This window comes from Paramisgurnus dabryanus, chromosome 2 (genome assembly GCF_030506205.2).
Source record: "Paramisgurnus dabryanus chromosome 2, PD_genome_1.1, whole genome shotgun sequence".
Classification (NCBI taxonomy): domain Eukaryota; kingdom Metazoa; phylum Chordata; class Actinopteri; order Cypriniformes; family Cobitidae; genus Paramisgurnus; species Paramisgurnus dabryanus.
Genome location: NC_133338.1, coordinates 5205797 through 5231000, shown reverse-complemented (window position 1 = coordinate 5231000; position 25204 = coordinate 5205797). Strand labels below are relative to the sequence as shown.

Sequence of the window (25204 nt, the reverse complement as noted above, 5' to 3'; positions counted from 1 at the left end):
AAACTGCGGTGCTTAAATATGTGTACAGGACAGACAGTATGAATGGATGGATAGCAGACAGACAGACGGACAGAGACAATAAATATAGTGGGATAGAGATACAGTACAAAGAGATAGACAGACAAGACAAACAGTAAAGATATGGACAGACTGACAGTAAAAACAACAAAAATGTCTATCTATCTAGATTCATCCTTGCATTGATCTATCCATATATCCTGGCTGCCACCAATTCGGAGCAATCCAAATCATGATTTTTAAATAAGTTACTATCATTTTTCTTTTTTAAGAATAAATAGTTAGAAATATTATTAGATTAAAATCATTGTTTAAAGAAAATGCTTTAAACCTATTAGATAAACAAACATAGATTCTTCTAACACATGCTATTACTATATAAAGAAGTATTATCAGGAAATAGTGAAATAAGGAAGTAACGTGTGCCGCAAGCAATACTTGACAGAGCTAAAACCAACAGAGTTAATATGTGGTGTGCTTAGACAGAGCTGAAATCTTTATTTAGCTTTGATAAGATAAAGACGAAGTGCCTTTCTGTTTACGTTGCCTTGACAAAAGCTAAACTGGATTCTTGGGAAATGTCGCTAACATATGATACAGTAGTTTATATGGCCTTCACTTAAAATAGGAATTTGCGTCAGGAATTCATGTGTGTCTTCACGACAGCATTTGTGTACATCACAGCCAATTTGCCACCATATTTATCCAAACATAATGACAGCGTGGAAGAAACATACCAAGTTTGATATGACATGACGACAGAGACCAGCTGCCGAGGTCACGGTAAAGTTTGGTATTTGTAGAGATGCATCTGTGGTTTATATATCAGTGTTCAAGTTTTAGCACTCAGAAATGCAAATCGTCATTTACTATAGATAGTTTTGTGTTATTTTCTGATCAGCATTAACTCTGATCCACTTTGCACCTTTGTTTCTAAGAAAGAAGTGTCAATTTAGGTTTTCCTTTGCATTTATAAAAAGAAATTACAAACACTCTTGAATGCTGTCAAGTAGAAGAAAAAGAAGAAGCTGTCAAAAAGATTTTACGTTAACACAAATCTGCTTAGATGACTAATTCTGCTGTATTACATGTACCAGGCCAGTAGGTGGCGATGTTACTTTGTAAAGAAACACTACAATTAATCAATTAATCAAGATAAAAAAGCATTAAGTAGTTTTATTTAAATGGATGATGAGGTTGGTTTATTACTACAAGTGACCTTGGACTATAGACGGTTTCAGCAGTAACAACATAAACAAGCGGCTGTCGCGGTCCGTACGTAACTTCCGGTAAACTCCGCTAAGAATAAATAATAACAAAGTACTTTAAACGTAGTTTATTTATATAACATGCATAAAAAAAACACATAGATTACCTAGGAAACCAAAACATTTGTTATTTCCGACGAGGCATTTGTTCAAGAGACCAGTTTAGCAACTAGTCACACCATTAAAAAAACGAAACCGGAAGTAAAGTTCGGATCCAGACATGTATCACGTGGGTCCGATGAAACTGTATATAAAGCAGCAAAATGTTGTAAACTTTGTCGATGAAGGGTTACTAAACTCCACCGATTTCTTTCTTCACCGCTGGATGCCTAGTATGTCACCCAACGCTTAGGTTGCTTAGCAACAGCAGACGCTACGGGAGCGCCCAAGCACTTTGGACAGAAGGAGAAAAATTTGCGTTGGTCATGTTTTCCGCATTGTTTCTAAACTAAATGTAAAGTGGCACTTATTAAGCTTATTTATCAAAGCATTGTAGAGATTACAACTCGAGAGATCCACCAATCAGAGAGGCATTCTGAATAAAATTAATTGACCGTATCTTGTGTTTTTTTTGTGGTTGCTCGGATCAAAGGATCCTGTAGGCCGCCATTGTTGTTTTGGGTTATACTCACACATGCCTACAAGCTAACTTAACACATCAGCGTGACTTCACCATTGTCGCAGATTCGTTTATACAGAGACGTCAAGTCGTTGTTATTTTTGTTTTGAAGTCGTGTATGCAATAAAACGTTACCATTTACGGTCGAATGTGGTTTCATTTCTGTTTTTGACAATTCACATTGACTAGACTGCTCTTTTTATAGCCTTTGGTTAAAGTGGCGGTGAGCACCATACAGACAAGAGTTCTTGATTCCTGTTCAATCTCAATCATTGGTTCCTGTTTATACTTTTCAGGTTACATTTCTATTTTGTCTTATACTAGGACAACTGGTAAACACGCTTGCTATGAGCACAGGTTCAACTTTGAACAAAACTCGGGTGACTTCTGAAATAACCGAATTCATTACATGACATGGATTATTTCATTTTATACCATTTGAATGCGTTATTCTGATTGGCTGTTCCAAGAAGTGTTCCATGGGTGTTGATTATTTTTCTGTAAACCGCACACCTAACCTTAAAATGTCTTAAAAATAGGCACCGGAGCAATGTTTGTGGTTTAAGCGGAAATAATGCTTAGCTTCGTGAGACCCTGGGTGTGCATTATTTTCGTATAATTAAATGGCCATCGTCAATTATTACTTACGTCTTATCACGAAAAGTACTATCACACAAGCAGTGCAGTGTTGTGCATGTCAGCACATTTAACTTTAGGAACAATTTTATTGCTTTATTGCGATCTGGAATACTTAATTCTGATTGGTCAGTTGTGACATTATACGTTTTGTTATTCCCTGATTGCACGTAACATTTAAAGAGTTCATATTAGTACCTCAGATGTACATACGATAGTGAATATTATTACTTAACAAGGTACATACTGCTACCAAATGTATACATATGTGGAAGCATTTTTGGACCATTTCATCTGATAGCGTATAAGAGTCTTTGAACATTTGAGTCGCTTTGGTTTTTGACTCTAATGATAAAATCTTGAGAAAAAGTGCACAGATGATTCACATTTAGATGTGTGGTTATTAGATGTGTGGCAGGTCAGGGTTTGCAGCTCTTTATTTTTAGCTCAAATGAAGTCGTGTGCATGTATATGAAACACATGCACGTCTCACCTAACAATGCACAACAGTACATTATCCGGTTCTTCCAGCGCAAACGTTTATTTGCATAGAAGTTGTAACTCTTTTCTATACAATCAAAGAGACTTTGGCTGTCAGTCCTTCAGTTTTAATCATATGTGAAATCATTTTTTTATTTTCAGGTGTACTAAATAAGTATTTTGGCGGCAGAGGTTTCAGTATCTTAAGACTGGTCTTCATGTGTTATTTCCTCTATACTGTGATCATGTTGATAGTGAAAATGAGAAAGCGTAGCTAAACTTTACATCTCACATCTGAAGTTTAGTCATATTAGATGAAGAGTTTGCATATGTGTTTTATATATATATACGTTATAGAGTTTTATTACACGGCTCTCTGGAATGCTTGATTCTGATTGGTCAGTTGAGACATTTGCAGGTTCGTTCTTTTCAAATAATAACCGCTCCAAAATAATAACGCATAGCCGGACTACTTGCACGAGTAAAATCGCTCCGCGCCAATAAAGATCAATAAAGATTACTGTCTGTTTGGCGCCATCTTGTGACAAACACTAGACAACCACGACAAGACACAGAGAGCTTACTGAGACTGAACTTGACAAAATAGAGCATGACAGCTACGAAGCCAACACACAAAAAAATACAGAATGGGCATTAAAACTTCTCAAAGACTGGTTAAAGAGAAAAAAATGGAGACAGACAAGTATGAAGCAGAGGATCTTAATAAGGTATTACGATCATTTTATGCATCTGTGCAAAGTTTCGCGGAAGGATAAAAATGTTAATTTAAAAAAAATATGCCAATAAAATGTTTCAAATTCATATTCATGTCCAGTTTTTTTTCTTATGTGGCAAGTAGCCGTGTAATAAGCGGGATAATGTAGAGGCAGCCGGTAGTTATCGCGAAATAAGCCCCTTCAGTGTGATACAAGACCCTCCGCTTCGCGTCGGGTCCTGATCACACTGTCGGGGCTTATTTCCCAATAACTACCGGCTGCCTCTACATTATCCCTTACATATTGTCTTTTAAAGACTAAATATCATTAGTTTTGTTATCAGATTCAGTTTAAGTATATGATTGCTTGAAGAATGTAAATTTATGTCCCAATGTTGACAGGTATGATGTAGGGACTGCTCATCCTCATGTTTAATATTTTGGGACTTCTCTTCACGTAGACTTAAATGTTCCCGCCTACTAGTGATGTGGAGGAAGCGGTTGATATTTTAGCTTGAGAACAAAATTTCAAAGGTAAAATAATGGAATCAATTAAAAATATGGATGTCGACTTATTATCAGCGTCAACGCAGTCAATTGTCAGTGTCGACCAGCTATACTTTGTAGGGACTGTATCTGATGGTCACTATGTAGGGACTGCTACTCTTCATGTTAACTATGTATGGATTGTTCCTTATGTTGGCTATGCAAGCATGTTCACTATGTTTACTAGGGACTGCTCCTTCTCATATTTACTATGTGGGGGACTGTTTCTCACGTTCACTATGTAGGGACTGCTCTTCATGTTTTCTATGTAGGGACTGCTCCTCACATTCACTATTTATGAACTGCTCCTCATGTTCATTATGTACTATGAAGCGACTGCTCCTCATGTTCACTACGTAGGGACTGCTCTTCACATTGACTATGTAGGGACTGCTCTTAACGTTCACTATGTACTAGGGACTGTTCCTAATGTACAATATGTACTATGAAGCGACTGCTTCTCGTGTTCACTATGTAGGGACTGCTCCTCATGTTCACTTTGCAGGGACTGCTCCTCATGTTCACTATGTAGGGGCCGCTTCTCATGTTCACCATGTAGGGACTGCTCCTCGTTAACTATGTGGGGACTGTTTCTCATGTTTACTATGTAGGGACTGCTCCTCACGTTCACTATGTAGGGACTGCTCTTCATGTTCACTATGTAGGGACTGCTCCTCACATTCACTATTTATGAACTGCTCCTCATGTTCATTATGTACTATGAAGCGACTGCTCCTCATGTTCACTACGTAGGGACTGCTCTTCACATTCACTATGTAGGGACTGCTCTTCACGTTCACTATGTAGGGACTGTTCCTAATGTTCAATATGTACTATGAAGCGACTGCTTCTCGTGTTCACTATGAAGCGACTGCTTCTCGTGTTCACTATGTAGGGACTGCTCCTCATGTTCACTTTGCAGGGACTGCTCCTCATGTTCACCATGTAGGGACTGCTCCTCCTCATGTTCACCATGAAGGAACTGTTCCTCGTTAACTATGTGGGGACTGTTTCTCATGTTTACTATGTAGGGACTGCTCTTCATGTTCACTATGTAGGGACTGCTCCTCACATTCACTATTTATGAACTGCTCATCATGTTCATTATGTACTATGAAGCGACTGCTCCTCATGTTCACTACGTAGGGACTGCTCTTCACATTCACTATGTAGGGACTGCTCTTCACGTTCACTATGTAGGGACTGTTCCTAATGTTCAATATGTACTATGAAGCGACTGCTTCTCGTGTTCACTATGAAGCGACTGCTTCTCGTGTTCACTATGTAGGGACTGCTCCTCATGTTCACTTTGCAGGGACTGCTCCTCATGTTCACTATGTAGGGGCCGCTTCTCATGTTCACCATGTAGGGACTGTTCCTCCTCATGTTCACCATGAAGGAACTGTTCCTCGTTAACTATGTGGGGACTGTTTCTCATGTTTACTATGTAGGGACTGCTCCTCACGTTCACTATGTAGGGACTGCTCTTCATGTTCACTATGTAGGGACTGCTCCTCACATTCACTATTTATGAACTGCTCATCATGTTCATTATGTACTATGAAGCGACTGCTCCTCATGTTCACTACGTAGGGACTGCTCTTCACATTCACTATGTAGGGACTGCTCTTCACGTTCACCATGTGGGGACAGTTCCTCACGTTCATTATGTAGGAACTGCTCCTCATGTTCATTATGTACTATGAAGCGACTGCTCTTTATGTTCACTATGTAGGGACTGTTCCTCATGTTCACTGTGTACTATGAAGCAACTGGTTCTCGTGTTCACTATGTAGGGACTGTTCCTCATGTTTACTATGTAGGGACTGTTCCTCATGTTTACTATGTACTATGAAGCGACTGCTTCTCGTGTTCACTATGTAGGGACTGCTCCTCACGTTCACTATGTAGGGACTGCTCTTCATGTTCACTATGTAGGGACTGCTCCTCACATTCACTATTTATGAACTGCTCATCATGTTCATTATGTACTATGAAGCGACTGCTCCTCATGTTCACTACGTACGGACTGCTCTTCACGTTCACTATGTAGGGACTGTTCCTAATGTTCAATATGTACTATGAAGCAACTGCTTCTCGTGTTCACTATGTAGGGACTGCTCCTCATGTTCACTTTGCAGGGACTGCTCCTCATGTTCACTATGTAGGGGCCGCTTCTCATGTTCACCATGTAGGGACTGCTCCTCCTCATGTTCACCATGTAGGCACTGTTCCTAGTTAACTATGTAGGGACTGTTCCTCACGTTCACCATGTGGGGACAGTTCCTCACGTTCATTATGTAGGAACTGCTCCTCACATTCACTATGTAGGGACTGTTCCTCAGGTTCATTATGTACTATGAAGCGACTGCTTCTCGTGTTCACTATGTAGGGACTGCTCCCTCATGTTCACTTTGTAGGTACTACTCCTCATGTTCACTATGTAGGGACCGCTTCTCATGTTCACCATGTAGGGACTGCTCCTCTTCATGTTGACTATGTAGGGACTGTTCCTCGTTAACTATGTGGGGACTGTTCCTCATGTTGACTATGGAGAGACTGTTCCTCGCTAACTATGTGGGGACTGTTTCTCATGCTTACTATGTAGGGACTGTTCCTCACGTTCACCATGTGGGGACTGTTCCTCATGTTTATTATGTAGAGACTGTTCCTCACATTCATTATGTAGGGACTGTTCCTCATGTTCACTATGTACTATGAAGCAACTGCTCTTCATGTCTATTATGTAAGGTCTGCTCTTTATGTTCACTATGTACTAGGGACGGTTCCTCACGGTCACTATGTAGCGACTGTTCCTCATGTTCACTATATAGGGACTGTTCCTCATGTTCAATGTGTACTATGAAGCGACTGCTCTCTTCATGTTCAATGTGTAAGGACTGCTCTAATGTTCTTTATGTAGGGACTGTTCCTCATGTTGACTATGTAACAACAGCTGCTCCTCACGTTCACTATGTAGGGACTGTTCCTCATGTTGACTATGTAACGCCAGCTGCTCCTCATGTTCACTATGTAGGGACTGTTCCTCAGGTTCACTTTGTACTATGAAGCGACTACTCTTCATGTTCAATGTGTAAGGACTGCTCTTTATGTTCATTATGTAGGGACTGCCCTTCATATTCACTATGTTGGGACAGTTCCTCATAATCACTATGTAGGGACTGCTCCTCACATTTACTATGCAGGGACTGCTCCTCATGTTCACCATGTAGGGACCACTTCTCTTGTTCACCATGTAGGGACTGTTCCTCGTTAACTATGTGTGGACTGTTTCTCACGTTCACTACGTAGGGACTGTTCCTCAGGTTCACTATGTAGGGACTGTTCCTCAGGTTCACTATGTAGGGACTGCTCTTCATGTTCACTATGTAGGGACTGCTCCTCACATTCACTATTTATGAACTGCTCATCATGTTCACTAGGGACTATTCCTCACTGCTCTCAACTTTCACATCTTCTGAAGATATATTGCGTGGTGTTTGTGGTGCTAAATGATGCTCGGGTGTTTTGGGGTGGTTGCCAGGGCGTTGATATGCGGTTGCTAAGGTGTTCAGTGTGGGTTTTAGGCCCTGTGTTCTGGTTCTTGCAAGTGAAAATGAGCCCAACCTAAAAATTTTGATATTCTGGCCTCAGATACAACTCAGTAATATACTACTGTTTTATTTCTTCTTCATCGTACTGCAAGTATGAGCGCTAATCTTATTGATGCTTGCTTTAGCTAACACCACAAATGAACCTTTTTTGAGACTTGGTTAGATTATCATCGCTTGAGGTATAGCACTACAAAGTTTGCTTTTCTTAAGACGAACATCCTGTTAGCCATAGTTAGAGTTTATGTTTATTTCCTTCTTCATTTTACAAACTCTCCTATCTGTTTCTCTTCTCTTTAGCGCAGATCCAAATTGACTCCAATCTGTTTTTCGCAATATAGATTTTTCCATCCCACCCAAAGTCTCTCTTCAGCCAGCGTGCTCCAATTTACCCAAAAACAGAACGAGGAAAACAAAGAGCCGCCCTCATGTGCCAAAACACCCCCTCCCGTCCCCATCGTCCCCCTCCCCTGACAAACACAGACACTGCTAGGGGACGCAGTGACCTGTCGCCATATTGCTTTCCAGGACAGGGCCGTGTGGGAAAGTCCCAGAACTCAGGCATGGTGCAGATTGTATTATCCTCAATGTTTTCTTTTCAAGACATCTGCACCTTCTCTACCACAAGCTGCTTTGTTCAAAAGCCCAGTGAAAGTGGAAAAACAGCCCGATGACCCTCTAAAGAGACATCCTGAGGAATTTCCTTACAAAGACTCCTGTCTATGGAAGTCTGGGAATTCCAAATAAAGCTCCGTTTGAGTCTATTATAACCTATATTGCTAATCCTTGTATGCTCGCGTATGACTTTTGTACTGAGAAAGCAATCAAAGTAATATGAGAAATTAGGTCATGAATGAAGAATTAAGATATGAATGAGAAGGTAGGTAAGGAAAATAAGTTAACAGATGTGGAAAGAGTGGAAAAAAGGTGTTGAAGGTCATTTGATGCAGGCCAAAAATGATAATCTTGTCTGCAGTGTGCTTCGCCCTCCCATCTCTGGAATGCTCTCTGGACTTGGTGCCAAGTCAAACTGAAATTTTGGTTGACAAAAATGCTGATTTTGGTCTTCCTTTGCAAAACAGGGTGTGAAAGAGGAGACCGCCAAGCCCAAAGAGGTGAAATGCGCTGGGAAGGCTGGTTGGTTGAAGAAAAGTTCAGGGAAGATCTTGAGCAGCTACAAGGATCGATACATTCAACTGGAACGAACTGTGATTGACATCTATGAGAATGAGGTAAAACGACGGGTAACTGTACCTGCAATGTTTAAAATCAATGTCTTGTAACCCATTTTAATTTTATAATGTGACATTTATAGAGTGAAACACAATCCGAATCCGGAAAGATCAGGATGGGTGTTCCATACATGAAAGATTGATAAAAGATTAAAACAGCTCTGAATGAATAACATGCACTAAAGAATGATACGCAATAAGATCAGGAACATTCATACGTTTAAAGATTTCTTGTTGACGGCAAAATTAATTTGCACCAGACATCTAGCTATGATAAATTTTAAAGGAAAACATCACCATTTTTCAATATTTTACTACATTCTAACCTCAACTTAGATGAATTAATACATACCTATCTTTTTTAATGCGTGCACTTTTAATCTTTGTACAGTGCCTCGTGAATGTGTTAGCATTTAGCCTAGCCCCATTCATTCCTTAGGATCCAAACAGGGATGAATTTAGAAAAACGTGTTTTCCCTATTTGAAGACTGTTACATGAGTAAGTATGGTGGCACAAATAAAACTTTGAATGAATGGGGCTAGGCTAAATGCTAACACATTCAAGAAGCGCTGTACAAAGATTAAAAGTGCACGCATTGAAAAAAGATATGTATGTATTAATTCATCTAAGTTGAGGTAAGAACATAGTAAAATATTGAAAAACTGTGGTGTTTTCCTTTAAAGGGATAGTTCACCCCAAATTAAAATTTGTTATTATTTGTAACCCAACAATTGTGGTGCACCATTGACTATTTTCCTACTATGGAAGTCAGTGGTGCTCAAATACGGTTTGATTACAAATATCTTCCTTTGTGTTCAGCAGAACAAACACATTTATACAAGTTTGAAACAACTTGAGGGCGAGTAAATAATGATAGATATATGTGTTGCAAACTTGACGAGTTTGTCACTTTCAAGTGGCAATTTTAACATGCTATAATAAGCAGAAGACACACCCAAAAACGGCACATTTTTGCTCACACCTACAAAGTTGCAATTTCTACATGCTATAATAAATTATCTGTGGGGTATAACTTCACAAATGTACTCTGGGGACACCAAAGACTAATTTTACATCTTGAAAATGTTTTGTGAAATGTCTCCTTTAATTTTTATTATTAGCCTATTCATTCATTCTGTTAGATGCCTAATTTTTATTTTTCTAAACAATGTTTGGAGGACTCTCAAATTCATGCAATGCCAAGATGATGCCTAGACACTTACAATACTAATTTCTGAACATATTTTGATATCTTGAACAATGTTGCCATGGCGAGAGAATGGTTTTATGGCTAGAAAAGGAAACAGGAAGTGACTCGTATCTTCTGCATAAATTGAGTGATTTTAATCAAACTTGACCTGTATGTTTAATCTTGGGGTTTGATCATATTGGTGTGGTTATTCTGAATCATAGTCATAGCCCCAGCAACATTAAGTGTGTCAACTTAAAACAGACTTTAAAAAATTGAACTTATATACAGTACTGTGTAAAAGTCTTAAGCCATCATGCCAGAATTAGATTAGTTGTTTTTGCAATGTTATAGTGATGATACATAATAATTTCTCAGTCTCTTTAATAAAATACATCCAGAAAATACAAGAAATGTGTATGTAGTATTAAAAACTGTATAAAAATGTAAACTGATGTGTCAAGTTTTTAGGGTAAACTGCCCTTACACTTGAGTAATACACTCTTAAAACGAATGTGAATCCACCCATCTCTGTGTTATTATTGAAACAACACATTTTAACACAACTTGTGTTATATTTGAAAACAAAATGACACATAATGTGTTAATACTACACATAATGTGTTAAAAGCTTAACGCACAAAGATGTGTAAATCCTTTCTAAGAGTGTAGCAGGCAACTGCAGGATCTCTTAAACTTAAATAAAATTAAATCCTTATTTAAAATTTTAAAGAAATTAGTATTTTTACTTAATTCTGCTCAAAAACGTTCAAGATATGTATCGTGCCAAGAGAGGTCACACTAAACACAGACGATGCCTAAGGAAGACATTTAGTCCTAAAAATGTCGTTTTTTATTTTTTGTTCATATTTTCTGTATTTTCTGTTTGTATCTTAATAAAATAGATAAAAAAATAAATATGGATGGACATTAAAACTTCTAAAACAATAAGTCTGGTGGTGGTGGCCTACGACTGTTGCACAGTACTGTATACTTATTACACAAGATGTAATATAAATGTCACCAATTATCCGATTCACGATTTTACATTTCCTTTGGTGTGTAAGTGTGTATTAGTACATGAAGGGTTCCCACGGGTCCTTGAAATCCTTGAAAGTTTGTGTTTCTGGGGGAAAAATTTCAAGGCCTGGGAAGTTTTTGAAAATAAACATACATAGATACAGGTCATTGAAAATGGTTGAATCTATTTTATGCAAGAAAATTTCTCGAAAAAAATCCCTGTGTAGTGTAGGATAATATCATAACAATTCTAGACTTTTTAAGCATAAATGCAAAAATGTTCGACAAATGAAAACGTCTCGAGTTTCGTATGTAACTGTTGTACTTCCTGCGTCCCTGTAACACCGTCTTTGACAATATTTCAGATAGCGATATACTTCCTGGCTCCCGCGTCACCCTGTCTTTGCCGTTAAGCCTCACCATTGGTTGAATTTGATATACACATTCAGACGCACTTACCCATGGAGGCTTCCCCAAAGTGACACAGCGCGAGTTCCCTTGAAAGGGAACTGTAACAATGTATCTTAAAAGGTAACACAATGTAACCTTGCTCTCACTTGAAATGTATCCCCACATTTGGTCCTTGAATTTGAGGGTATTGGACTTGGAAAGTCCTTGAAAGGTCCTTGAATTTGAAGTGAACTAAGGTGTGGGAACCCTGTACATGTTAATGATATGCAAAAGGTACAAACCCCAAAGTAAACAATGACGCGAGCTATCATCTCCAACGTAAATCTCTTTTCTTGGACTACAACAAACACACGGATTGTAGGCAACAGTTTACGTCCTTGGATTGGTGATGTAGTAAAGACCGACATTATCATAAATCCTCCCGGTTAGACTCGCAGCCTGTAATTAACTCCTGTTAGTATGGCACTGTGAACGAATCTTTCAAACATGGTAAGGAGCGTCACATTTCCGGCTGACGAAAATCACAATGTACAGATTAGCTGGCCAATCACTGAATTTTGTACAAAATCAGTGCGTTTCAGGAAGAGAGGGAAATCTGGAGCTAAAGAATATACGTATGTGCAAATAATGTGTTTTTTAACCATAAACCACACATTGTATTATACCAAATACACAAAATAACATTGTTTTTTTAGCAATGAAATAGGTGCACTTTAATAGCATGTATGACATTGTATTTACAAATGATTAAACCAAATAGTGTATTCGTGACATTTAAACGTCTTAAAACCGAAAGTAACTTTGTTTTCCTCCCGGAAGGTTTGCATTTGTTAATAATTAGCAAATAAAATCAATATTTAATCTTCCTTACCTTACTTATGAGGTAAACAGTCGTGTAATAAGTGACTTTGCGTCTGTTCCTGTTCACACTGTTGGGGCTTATTTATTTCTGCATTAACAACCGGCGTTCTGTACATTATCCCTTACCTAAATCACTTTAAACTTTGTTAAAATAATATAGAGACAAGGCTGGTGAAAAATTGTTAAAGGCTTGGTGATATATTAAATAATGTTTCCATGGCAACGTATCTATTTTATATTAATTTCATTTGTAAGGCTCTGAGAATGCCTAAAATGTCTTTAAATTTGGCACAGACGTCAAAGATGACGACTGGTAGGTTTACGGCAAAACTGTAGACATGCGTGGCAGGGGGTTCTGTAGCGCCCCTAGTTTTGATTAAAGGTGCAGTGTGGAAAATTTTAGCGGCATCTAGTGGTAACAGCTCAGTCCACTGCTCACCCCTCGCTTTTGAAACACATAGAGAAGCTACAGTAGCCGCCACCGGACAAACATGTCATCGTCGAAGAGAGCCTAGTAAAAAAAATTTGCCTGTTAAGGGCTTCTGTAGAAACATGGCGGCCCCAAAATGGCGGCTTCCATGTAAGGGGACCCTCTGTGTATGTAGATAAAAACATCTCATTCTAAGGCAATAAACATATAACGGTTCATTATGAAAGGTCTTTATACACCCCTGATCATTTAGTTTTGTATATTATTTTGCATTTCTGTCAAGAGAGCCTTTTAAAAGTTACACACTGCACCTTTAAGGTAATAAACACAACGGTTCTTTATGAAAGGTCTTTATGCACCACGGATAATATAGTTTTAAATATTATTTTGCATTTCTGTCAAGAGAGCCTTTTAAAAATTACACACTGCACCTTTAAAGCGGTGCGGTTAGTTCGTTTTCTTGACAGTACTACAGTGCTTGTCATCGCTGCTAGCAGCTATATTTGATATAGATTTATTTTGCCTGCGAATACCAAATACGAAAGTCAAATAGCTCAATATAAATCTTTTCCTGTCCACATCATCCTTTAAGAGAAATGTTAAGAAAAACATTTAATATTTTATGAACATGAAGTGAACTGAGTAATAAAGTTTGTACATCTTTTACCCTTGTGCAGGAATTAACAACATGTTTGGAAAAGTTGGACCTGGAGAACTACGAAAAGTGTCACGAGCTGAAAAGCACATTCAAGAAGAAACAAAGGCTGGTACTAATACGAAACCCCAAGAGCGGCAACAAGGTAATAATGACCATAGCAGCCCAACACCACATCAGCCATATGAGACTGCTGTTTCTTTTGTATGTGATATAAAGAGTGACTGTCATTGGTGTGACAATGCCAAGCACAGATGCCTGCAGCTGTGACGTCAGTGGCTCAATATGTCACGCACTACAGGCACACTAGATCTTTGTGCTGCTGAATGTAATGAATCAGAGACGTATCTGAACAGACACATGACCGATGATGGTCCTCCAATGGCATTGGATCCAAAGTTTGACTTTGACCGATAGCAGACGTTTTATGTGGGCTTTTTGGGTACTACTTTTTGTGCTGTTCTGTTACTGCGTGTTATAAAATCCAGGATAAAAGAGATAACATTCCTGTTTTAGATTACAGTGTAGAATATCAGAACAACCATTGGTTGTCGCCATGTTTTATGTTTTTTTTTTTTTTTTTAAGGCAGTGCAAGATTTCCTGTATGACTTTGCAGTGGTATATCAAAAGAGCCACAGGCCTGCAGTTTTTCTTTTTAGTGAAAAGTGAATTTCATGAATCTTAGGACTATATGCACGGAAATGTAGGTACTTTCAGCTATCTGATGGTCAATAAATAATTTTAGCATGGCGGATAACATCTTTACATCTATACTTATACATGTGACCCTGGGTGTGATCATGTCAAAGATCGAAATCAAGGCGATCCTAATCTCATAAATAGATAAGCAAGTTTTAAATGTCCGGTTCACACATTTTAGCTGACCGAAACTCTTTAATATCTCTTTTGACTTACTGTGTATACACATGTTGTGCTGTTACTTCATATTACAGTTGTTATAGAGGGTTAATGTCAAATTCACACAGAAGGAAGTGCACAGTTGATATGTCGTAATTTTTGGCCTCACGTGTAGTATGTGGCACACCGTCTTAAAGTGCTAACATCTGTGACCCTGTAAATATTTTTGTGAATCTTTATATATCTATATTCATGGTCTGCACTGTATTATAGTCTGAATTCAGGGAGTTTTGGATGTAGGGAGGGTCTGAAGAAATGCGGAAGATACCTAACGGGTGAAGTATGCATTATTACTAACAGATGACGAGAGCGAATCGCTGGCGCACTGCAAAGAGCTCAGCAGATGTCAAGAGACTTCTCCAAAAGAGAAAATGTGTGTGTGTGTGTGTAAAGAGCAACCAGACCATCATGTCAGTTTTTCCTCTCTTGAGCTGTGCGACCAGCCAGCTGTATGAGTCAAACAGTCCGAGTGCGTTTTGTTTTATTACTCGACATACTGTGCATACTGTAGTTCTTGAAAAGATTTTAAAGACTAAAGACAGGCCAGATGTGGTAAACATCTGTGCCTTTAAAGTCCCAATGAAATCAAAATGAAAGTTTTTTAGCTTTTAGTATGAATATGTTAGCTTTAAGGATATCAATAAAATGGCGTGCTCCAAAACTTTGGCAAATGTTGCATTTAAAAGAAATCGGCATTTAAAGCTTACAGCTTGTTTATGACACCATTCTGTAGCTTTTTGGCAGTTTCCAGGCTTTTTGTGAGGTAATTAAACCCTATTGGTTTTTTTAAAAAAAGGGGGAGCTTCTCAGTATGTCACGCCCTAAGTTCCTGTTTCCTGTTGTGGAAATTATGTCGAATTTTAAGGCACTTGAGTGGTTCCTTTTCATTGATAGTGTATAGATAATATTTATGGTAACAATGACACCATAACCCTAAATATTAAAAAAAGTCCCAAACCATTGGTGTTACAGACTTGAATGTTATGTCAGATTGTATAGCTCGAGGAATAAAGATGTGCTATTACTTTTCAAACCAGTCTTGTGAACTACAAAATGGTAAAATGAAAAAATCCCAAACTGAGCCATATTAACTCTTTTACTGCCAGCGTTTTTTTTAAAAGTTGCCAGCCAGCGCCAGCGTTTTTCCTGATTTTCACCAAAGTTTAATGCCTTCCAGAAAATGTTCTTCTTTAAATATATAAACATACAATATACCAAATGAAAGAACAGACCCTCTGCTTTGAAACAAAAAAAAAAACGTTTTATCCTACCTTCAGTGGTTCTTTTGTAATCAGCTTTTGAATATGGGTAGGTTTCTGCAAAAACACCACATTTTGAGCAAAAAGCAGAGATAATTCCATTTTTGTGACGGACTTTTCATAGAGATCCCATTCAGAGCGATCTTTAAAACAGACACAGACATGCAGCCGCTTGCCATAGGGCAATACTTCCGGGTTTTTCTCTTAATTAACGAGATATCTCGTCAATGGCGGTGAAAGAGTTAAAGGGGCCATGGCACAAGACTTTTTTAAGATGTCAAATAAATCTTTGGTGTCCCCAGAGCACATATGTGAAGTTTTAGCTCAAAATACCATATAAATAATTTATTATAGCATGATAAAATTGCCACTTTGTAGGTGTGTGCAAAAATGTGCCGTTTTGGGTGTGTCCTTTAAAATGCAAATGAGCTGATGAAATTCAAACACTGATCACAATGATGGTGGTTTGATGCAATTAAAACTCAATTGTGCTTTTCTCTGCACTAAATGGCAGTGCCGTGGTTGGATAGTGCAGATTAAGGGGTGGTATTATTATAATAAGAGCTCCTTATGACATCATAAGGAGAGCCAAATTTCAACAACCTATTTTTTCATGTGCTTGTAGAGAATGGTTTACCAAAAATTAAGATCTTTTTCACATTTTCTAGGGTTATAGAAGCACTGGGGACCTAATCATAGCACTTAAACATGAAAAAAGTCAGATTTTTAATGCCATGGCTTTAAGAGAAATAATATTGGGTCAATATTAAACTACATAGTGTTAAGAACCAAAACCGTAGAATTGTGGCCGTAGGTTTTGCATGGACAAGCAGATACTTTAATAAAAGTACATACTGTTTTCATGTACTTCAAAGGCTCATGCTGAGACGGTCAGTATACAGGATGCTACTCACACCTCATATGAACCCAGCACAGCTGAACAATAGGGCAGACAAATAAACATCCTACAAAGAAAGACAGAAAGAATTCAGTCTGAACTACACTTCATTTTGAAGACATTTAAGCATTTACATATATTATTTGCATAAGTGAAAGTACTGTAAAAAGTTGGATTAACTTAAAAGTTTTGAAGTTACTTTTTCTCACTTTAAATTGAAAAAGCTTACATTTAGGCGTTACCAGTTTAAGTAGATCCAACTTTCACTTTTTACAGTGTAATGCTTTGATAAAATTCAGATTTTTACAGAGGTAGTGAAGTATTTTTACTCTACTCAAGTACACTTTTAAAGTATCTGGAATTTTCTTTTGGAAAACCTCATTACATAACATTTCATAAATACATTCCTGGTTGCCCTTAATTTTTAAGTAAATTCAACATACTATTTTTATCTTGACTAATGTTGCTATAACTTATAAAACAAAGTTGAAATATTTTAAGCTAATCATTTTTAAAGTTATAGCAAATACTCACTAGCCAAGATTAATAATAATAAGTTGAAATGACTTGTAAATCCAAGTTGATTACACTTAACATTTTAAGGTAGTAGGGAAGAGCAGGGGCGGAAGTTTTTTTTAGATTTTTAAAGATAGACAGAGATATATATTTGCTGTGGTCAATAACTCACAAGTGTTGTCTATTAATACCAGGTGGAATTTTGAACAAATGTAAAACGACGTCAGTATAATCTAACTTTAAACATAAGTAGCGCATTGTTACTTTTGACCTTTGAAAGTCACACACAGGTGGGTCAAAAGTAACACAACAAAACAACATAGATTTTTGTGTTACCCTTGTTTTTAGGGAATATACATGACTCTGACGTTGTTTATATGTAACTGCAAACATATTTTGTTGTTTATCTTTGCAAAAAAATATGAAATTACTTTTTCATTTAACATTTCTGTTACATAAAATGTTCCAAAAGCAGCCCGACAGTACAAACTTTTTTTTACAGAAACTCCTTACTAGCCAAGAATAGTTGTTGAATTGAATAAATAATAATAATAATAATTATAATAATTAATGTATTAAACTTAAAATTTTAAGGTTTTAATTCTTTACAGCGTTGAATTAACTTAAAGTTGGATTAACTTTTATTCAACTTAAATTTTCTAAGTTTCTAAGTTGAAAAAGCTATCAATTGAATATTTTTATGCAGATTAAACTTAAAATGTTTACAGTGTACTTAAAGGCGTTCTAAGCGAATATGCGAGACGTTAGTTTTTGTTGACGTTTGAATTATTTTCAAACAGACGGAGCGTAGCTAACTCCTCCCCCTCCCTTCCGTGCTTTCATGAATGCGCCCAACCCCCACCCCCAAATCCTTTTTGTCGTTTATTGGCTGGAACACTTTGTTTTTTTTTTTTGGTGCTAGGTTTGGCCACTGTGTTGTTATTGCCATTTGTGAAGCCTGGGCTGTCTACAGAGATCGCATTTTTTTACAGTTTGATCAGTGGACAGGCAGCAAGCAGATAATGAGGAGATGTTTGCTGTATGTAACAAAAACATTTTTATGGTCTAAAACGCGTCAATTCGCTTAGAGCACCTTTACGTACTCGCGGTGTACATAAAAAATTTAGTACTTTCTGGAGGGCCGTTCTCAATATAACGGTAACTATATTAGCGTCAACACCACCGAATGATAACGCGTGGTGCAGTACTCCTGCAAATCACTTACTTTCAATGGTATTATCTAATATTGCATATTTCCTTTACTAAAAACGCTTGTTATTGTTCATGTGTCAATTGAAGTATAAATATGCTGTTCTTGTTGCATATACACAACAGGAATATCCAGCAGATGTCCTCAACACATTGCATTTCGTAAATCTAAACAGTGAATCTAGTTGTTTGTGTAATCTCTCATTTTACCTTCTGGCGTAGTCGAATAAAAAGCATCACATAGTCAATTTCACAGCAACTGCATCAGCGCTGGATACCTGAGGGAATTTTATGTTATAGACATCAGCAATGAGCTTCTCCACAGTGTAGTCTGTCATTTCGAATGCGCATGCTCTTGAAGTTCAAATAGATTTGATTGGCTGTCAATGATTTATCATTCAGCAAGTGATCCCAACGATATCGTTTATTGTATATTTATCGTTATAGTTGTGGTGTAAACTTCGCTATTCTCTTTAAACAATTTTTAAAACTATATGTAAACTTTTACTTGAGTAAAAATAGGATTTTTTTATGTAATTAAGTATTAAATACAATTTAATATGAATACAGAGGAGTAAAAGTTGGATATTGTGCTTTAGTAAAGCAAAAGTTTTCCAAATAGAAAACACAGTAGTAGAGTAATAATGCTTTACTACTGTCTACCACTGGTTGTAAAAGAGATAAACTTAGCTAAACTTAATACTTTATGCGTCTACACATACAGTATAGTCTACTTGACTGCAATTAAAACTGTTGTATAAAATGTTTTCTAGGTCCAAGATGTCAAATTTCAGGCACAGACCCATGAAGAGAAAGAGGAATGGATCAGGGCAATTTGTGAAGGAATAAACAAGGCAAAAAATAAAATATTTGATGAGGTATTTTTTATTGTTCAGCTTTTAAATGTTACATGATTGGATTTATAGTTATAGTTATGTATATGTTACTAATTATAGTGTTTTTTTATTTTAGGTGAAAGTGGAGACCAGCACTTTAGAACATGTTACGCGCTCTCGGCCGAAGATGAATCGTGAACGAAGACCGCCAACAAGAATACACATGAAGGAGGTATTGTACTCACCCATGTAAAAAGCTGTCTAAGGGGCCAGTCACACCAAAAGCGTTTATGGCAGTTGCAGGCGCCTTTTTTGAATGATATTCTATGGGCAGGGAGCGTTTGCGCGCTGTTTATGCGCGCCGAGCGCCTTGCGGTTTTTGCCGCCGGCCGCAGCACGCGCCTTTGAAGGAATGCTGAGAGCGGAGAAGTGCCCGACGTCATTCTCGTCTTTCCATTGTCCAATCGAATGAGGGGAGAGGCGGGCCTTACGTTGTGGTGAGGGACGTTTACAGTTGCTTTGAAGAACCGGACTCCACTCGCTCACTCTCTCCTGCGTGTTTGTGCACCTCTCATCCTCAAACAAGGTCAGAGCAAGCACCCTCGTTTTAAAGTTTCTGCTAATATGACAGTTAACAGCAAAAGAGCACTCACGCTTCAATATTTGATTGACAAGACAGCTGACTCGGTGGTTGCTTAGCAATATAAAAAGCCGCGTCGCACTGCTCTTTTTTTAAAAAAGGCAGTGCGTCGCGCCTTGCGTTTCGAAGCGTTTAAAGCGCGGTTGGTGTGATTAGCCCCTAAAGCATTTATCTGACATTTTGGAGAACGATAGACCATCTAAACACCATCTAAATTTCATACTGTTTGATTGCTGTAGGTTGCAAGTGTATCAAATGATGGAATTTTAAGACTGGATCTGGACGGAGAAGTTATCACGCTGAACGGAACGCATAGCTTAAATAAAGACGGGGATAAAGAAACCGAAACTCCGAAGCCGTCCGTGTCGCTGAATGACATTGCCGAGGAAGAGGATGTTAATGAAGATACCACACCCCAGAAGAAAGTTATAAAGCCGCCAATGCCGCCATCAAAAGACAGCAAACCCAATGATAGCCATAAGGACGATGAGGCCAAAAATGAGGCCCCACAGAAGATTCTTACACCACCCATGCCTCCATCGAAAGAGAACAAACCCCGTATCTCTTCTGAAGAGAGTGCCGCTGACGATAAAGTGGATGCGCAGAACGCCAACTCTGAACCATCTAAGAACGTCCAACCTCCAGCTCCACCGTCCAAACATATGAAGCCCACCCAACCGGTTACTCCAGCCACAGAGAGTCAGGAGACTGAAGAGGAGCTTAAGGAGATGGACGATGAAGATATGGTAGATGTACCTCCAGATGCTCAAAAGAAAAATAAGGAAGAAGACCAGACGTTCATTCTATCCAATAAGATTATAAAGCCCCAAGTGGTGATGTGGGATTCACCCACTACACCATCAAAGGAACCACCGGTTGAAGAAGAGCAAGACTCAGCGAAAGCGTCGGATGACACTGAAAAAGTTACAACCTTGATCGAACCTCATCAGATTAACGTGACACCACTTGCAACCTCTGAATCTCTTAAAAAGAGTTCTGGACCTCCAGCTCCACCCAAGAAGAAGCCTGTAAAGCCAGCGGCCAAAACAGAAGAAGCTTCCCCGCAAGGTAACCCCACGATCCTTACAATCAGCACCACTTCGGAAAAAGTCCCAGAGCAGTCTATTGATAAAGTTGACATCGCACTGACAACTCCAGAACCCAAACCTGAGCCAGGTGGTGATATTTCGAGTGAAGACGTAGAGGAGAAGTCTTTAGACAGCGGTCAGCACTCAGGAGAAGAGTCTGAGATCAGTGAACAGGCTTCAACCGCAAAGTTGAAGGGAAGTTCCCAGGGTCTCGATGGCGAGACGAGCGAGGACGATCTTGATCCGTCCGACAGCAAAGCCGAGAGTTTGGAGGAACCGTCCTTAGGAACGCCTACCACCACCACTGAGAGCTTGGCTCTCAACGCTCATCCGTCACCTAGCAAGTCTCTACACATAACTGCACCCCTCAAGTGTTCCCCCAATGCCCGATCCGCATCCTTGGGAGACCTGCTGTCTGAAAACACTGAGAATAAAGAGATACAGCACGAAAGTGACGTAAAGGACTTGCAAAGTAAAGTGTCTTTTGAGATGGCAGAGACAGAAGAGATGCTGAGCGAAATTGCGACCGGACAGAGTAGCGGAACGGAGGGGCCGGCAAGTCCTGAGATCTTGCTCAACGCAGCGATGGATAAGCTCAGGAAAGCTGAGCAGTTCTTAAAGGAAGCCAGAAGTATTAATAAAAACAACAGATTAAGCTTGTAATGGTAAGTATTAGCAGATGAAATGCGTACCGTGTACCTTGTGTGCCGAAAATGCAAACGATCCAAGGCGACAGTCAGTACGTGAATTGCCTCACAGTTTGTTAACCCTTATTGCCTCTATATGATGATAGGCCTGCTACTTGCTGGTCAGTATGTATATGCTATATTTTCTTTTGTAAATACATCAGCAAAATCCACCAGCCAATCAGCGTACTTGCACACTGTGGTTTTACCTTGCTTTACTCCAGTTTTACTTATTGAAGCTTTTCTATGTCTTAATTCATTTAGTTGCATTTGGCACTTTGCTATATCACATTTGAAGAACAAACCAATTGAATTATATTCAGAATGTAGCATAAAACGAAACGTGACAGAATTACATCATCACAGTCCCACATAACCCCATTGTTTTTTGCACATAACCCCAATGTTATGCATTTGTACAGAGTTTGCACTGTAACTTTTGTATGAAAACAGGGAGTGTAACAAGAGTCAACAAGACTAGTTAGCAAGTGAAAATGAAGAGGGACATTTGACCGGGCGGAGACTTATAGACATTTTTTTTCTGGGTGATTATATAATTGCAGGTACATTTGGTGTCCAAATTTATAATTTTCATCACATCCATTTTGAGTTCATAATGATTTGGTTTAAAGGGCACATATTACGCAAAATTCACTTTTTACAAGGTGTTTGGACATAAATGTGTGTTGGCAGTGTGTCAACACAACCACCCTACAAAGGAAAAAAAAAATTTTTCCCCATTAAACCAAAGCAGGCTTATTAGACATGTACGGTGGCCTCGAGGTGCAAAAATAATTTACAATGGTAAATTACTTATTTACAAGATTAAAAACAAATTTACAAGTTTTTTAACAAATTTACACGTTTTTTAACAAATTTACAAGTTTTTTTAACAAATTTACAATGAGTGAATAAATGTAAAAGTTTTTTAACAAATTTACAAGTTTTTAAACAAATTTACAATGAGTGAACAAATGTACACGTTTTTTTAACAAATTTACAATGAGCGAACAAAATTACAAGTTTTAAAACAAATTTAAGGTTTTTTACGGAAAGGGTAGGTACAATACGCTGACGCATTCGAGCCTCCGGTGGGAAGAAACCCGGAAGTATCGCCGTGAATCACATGCTAACTAAAACTTTTTCATTTACCTGAAAACAAGGTCCAATATCCCTTTAAGTCACTTCGGAAGCAATGAAAGGTTATATATTATCTCTCTCTTTCAGTTAATAGGATGAACAGCCTAATACACAACATCGCATTCGCAACTCTCATGAGATTTACGGCGATACTTCCGGGTTTCTTCCCACCGGAGGCTCAGATGCATGATGTCAGCGTATTGTACCCACCCTTTCCGTAATAAACGTAAATTTGTTTTAAAACTTGTCATTTTGTTCACTCATTGTAAATTGGTTTAAACACTTGTAAATTTGTTAAAAAAAACTTGTACATTTGTTCACTCATTCTAAATTTGTGAAAAAAACTTGTACTTTTGTTCGCTCATTGTAAATTTGTTTGAACACTTGTAAATTTGTTAAAAAAAACTTGTACATTTATTCACTCATTGTAAATTTGTTAAAAAAACTTATAAATTGGTTAAAAAACTTGTAAATTGGTTAAAAAAACTTGTACATTTGTTAAAAAACTTGTACATTTGTTAAAAGAAACTTGTAAATTTGTTTTTAATCTGTAAATAAGTAATTTACCATTGTAATTTATTTTTGCCTTTCCAGGCCACGGTAGACATGCCATTCTGATTCTCTTGTCAATGTGACATCACACTGATCAAGCCCCGCCCACGGCCACTGACAGACTGGTTAATTTTAAAAGGCACACCTGAGACTTATATTACATCTTGTAAAAAATAGGCAGAAAATATTGAGAATGAATCTGTTTTAAAGGTGCAGTGTGTAACTTTTAAAAGGATCTCTTGACCGAAACGCAATGTTAAATACAGAAATATATTATCTGTGGTGTATAAAGACCTTACATAATGAACGTATTGTTTTTATTACCTAAGAATGAGATCCATGTTTCTACAGAAGCCCTTAACAGACAAACTTTGTTAACCATGTGTCTCCGATGATAACATGTTTGTCCTGTGACGGTTACAGTTGCGTCTCTATTCGTTCGAAAAGTGAGCGGTAAGCCGTGGACTGAGTCGTTGGTTGCTATTCGCAACCTTACTACTAGATGCCACTAAAATGTACACACTGCACCTTTAAATAATAAATATTATGTCATAATGAAAAGGAAATGTTGATTAAATTAAGCTTTGAAGTTTAAAACATAGCAATCTACAATGTATAGACTACCTAATCTGAAACAACATCTCTGCTTTACTATTTTTGCTACTTTGCTATACAAAATGTTGTACAGTTGTATCTTAACCTATAACACTGTGCTGCACTTCCTTATGAATACACCCCCTCAAAAAACAAAACTTGAGAGCATTTACACATGGTGGCAATGCGAAAAGCTGAATAATAGTGAAAACAACATGAGTTCATAGTCTCTCTTATTTTTTTTTATAGTCGCAGAAGTTTATTAATAATATAAATGTATACCGGTAGACACCCACAAGTCAGATGTAATACAGTTATTCTGGAAGAGAGTTTCATTTCAACTTCGTCTTTCCCACAACAAGAATAGGGAAGATTACGAAGCACAGATAATACAGACAGAACAGAACTGAATATTTTACAACAAAATGTTTTTTATGGTACAATTTGTGATCTTGTAAATAATGTTTTAAATAAATGACACAGTTTATGCGATTAATTTTTTGATTTTAGTTATGTGTCCTTATGCTCATATCAAAATGTCTTCACATCCCATTTATCCAGTTGTACCATTAAGTATAATTTCATTTATCCTTATTTTTTTTATAGAGAACTATAGCTCAGTGAATTTGAACATTGTTGTAAATAACATGCCTGCCAGTGAAATGCTTAATATTTAAGTTATTAATGTTCTGACACGTTTATGTTTACTGTCTTTTTTTAAAGCAATGCTTAAGATCAAATTACAAACAACTGTTGTACGTTTAAAATATAATTATTGATGTTTACTGTTGAAGTTTATAAGAGGCTTATGAATTTGTTTGTCATTTGGTATTTCTTAATGGTATTTACTAACTGGACTAATATTTTCTAAACTCTTAAATGCATATTAAATGTGCAAAAAAATGGAAATAATTGCTTTGCAAAGCACGTCATAATAAAGGCAAAACGTCTTTAAAATGCACTGACTTAACAGAACATTTGTTGCTTCAGCTGTTCTTATTTTACTATAAAATATTTTTTTTTTATAAATTCAAGGTTTTATTTATTGAAAGTCAGAGTAAATACAACAATAATGCAAATGACACTTTTTATCTCTCTCACAATAGCACCATTGGAGCATCCTTATTATTGAGCCATGCTTGATCACAATTTGACCTTTTGTCAAATAACTTTGA

The 25204-nt window shown here is 37.6% G+C and overlaps 1 protein-coding gene across 1 annotated transcript in view; it reads left to right on the top strand.

The window, feature by feature from the left end:
• Positions 1 to 24988, top strand: part of plekho2 (pleckstrin homology domain containing, family O member 2) — a 29916-nt gene extending 4928 nt beyond the window's left edge. The window contains exons 2-7 of the mRNA XM_065294240.1: positions 8976 to 9125; positions 13715 to 13837; positions 19267 to 19371; positions 19466 to 19561; positions 20209 to 21722; positions 23478 to 24988. Coding sequence (XP_065150312.1) covers positions 8976 to 9125; positions 13715 to 13837; positions 19267 to 19371; positions 19466 to 19561; positions 20209 to 21720 — 1986 coding nt within the window. The 3' untranslated portion in view covers positions 21721 to 21722; positions 23478 to 24988. The remainder of the gene's footprint in view (positions 1 to 8975; positions 9126 to 13714; positions 13838 to 19266; positions 19372 to 19465; positions 19562 to 20208; positions 21723 to 23477) is intronic.
• The last annotated feature ends 216 nt before the right edge of the window (positions 24989 to 25204 follow it).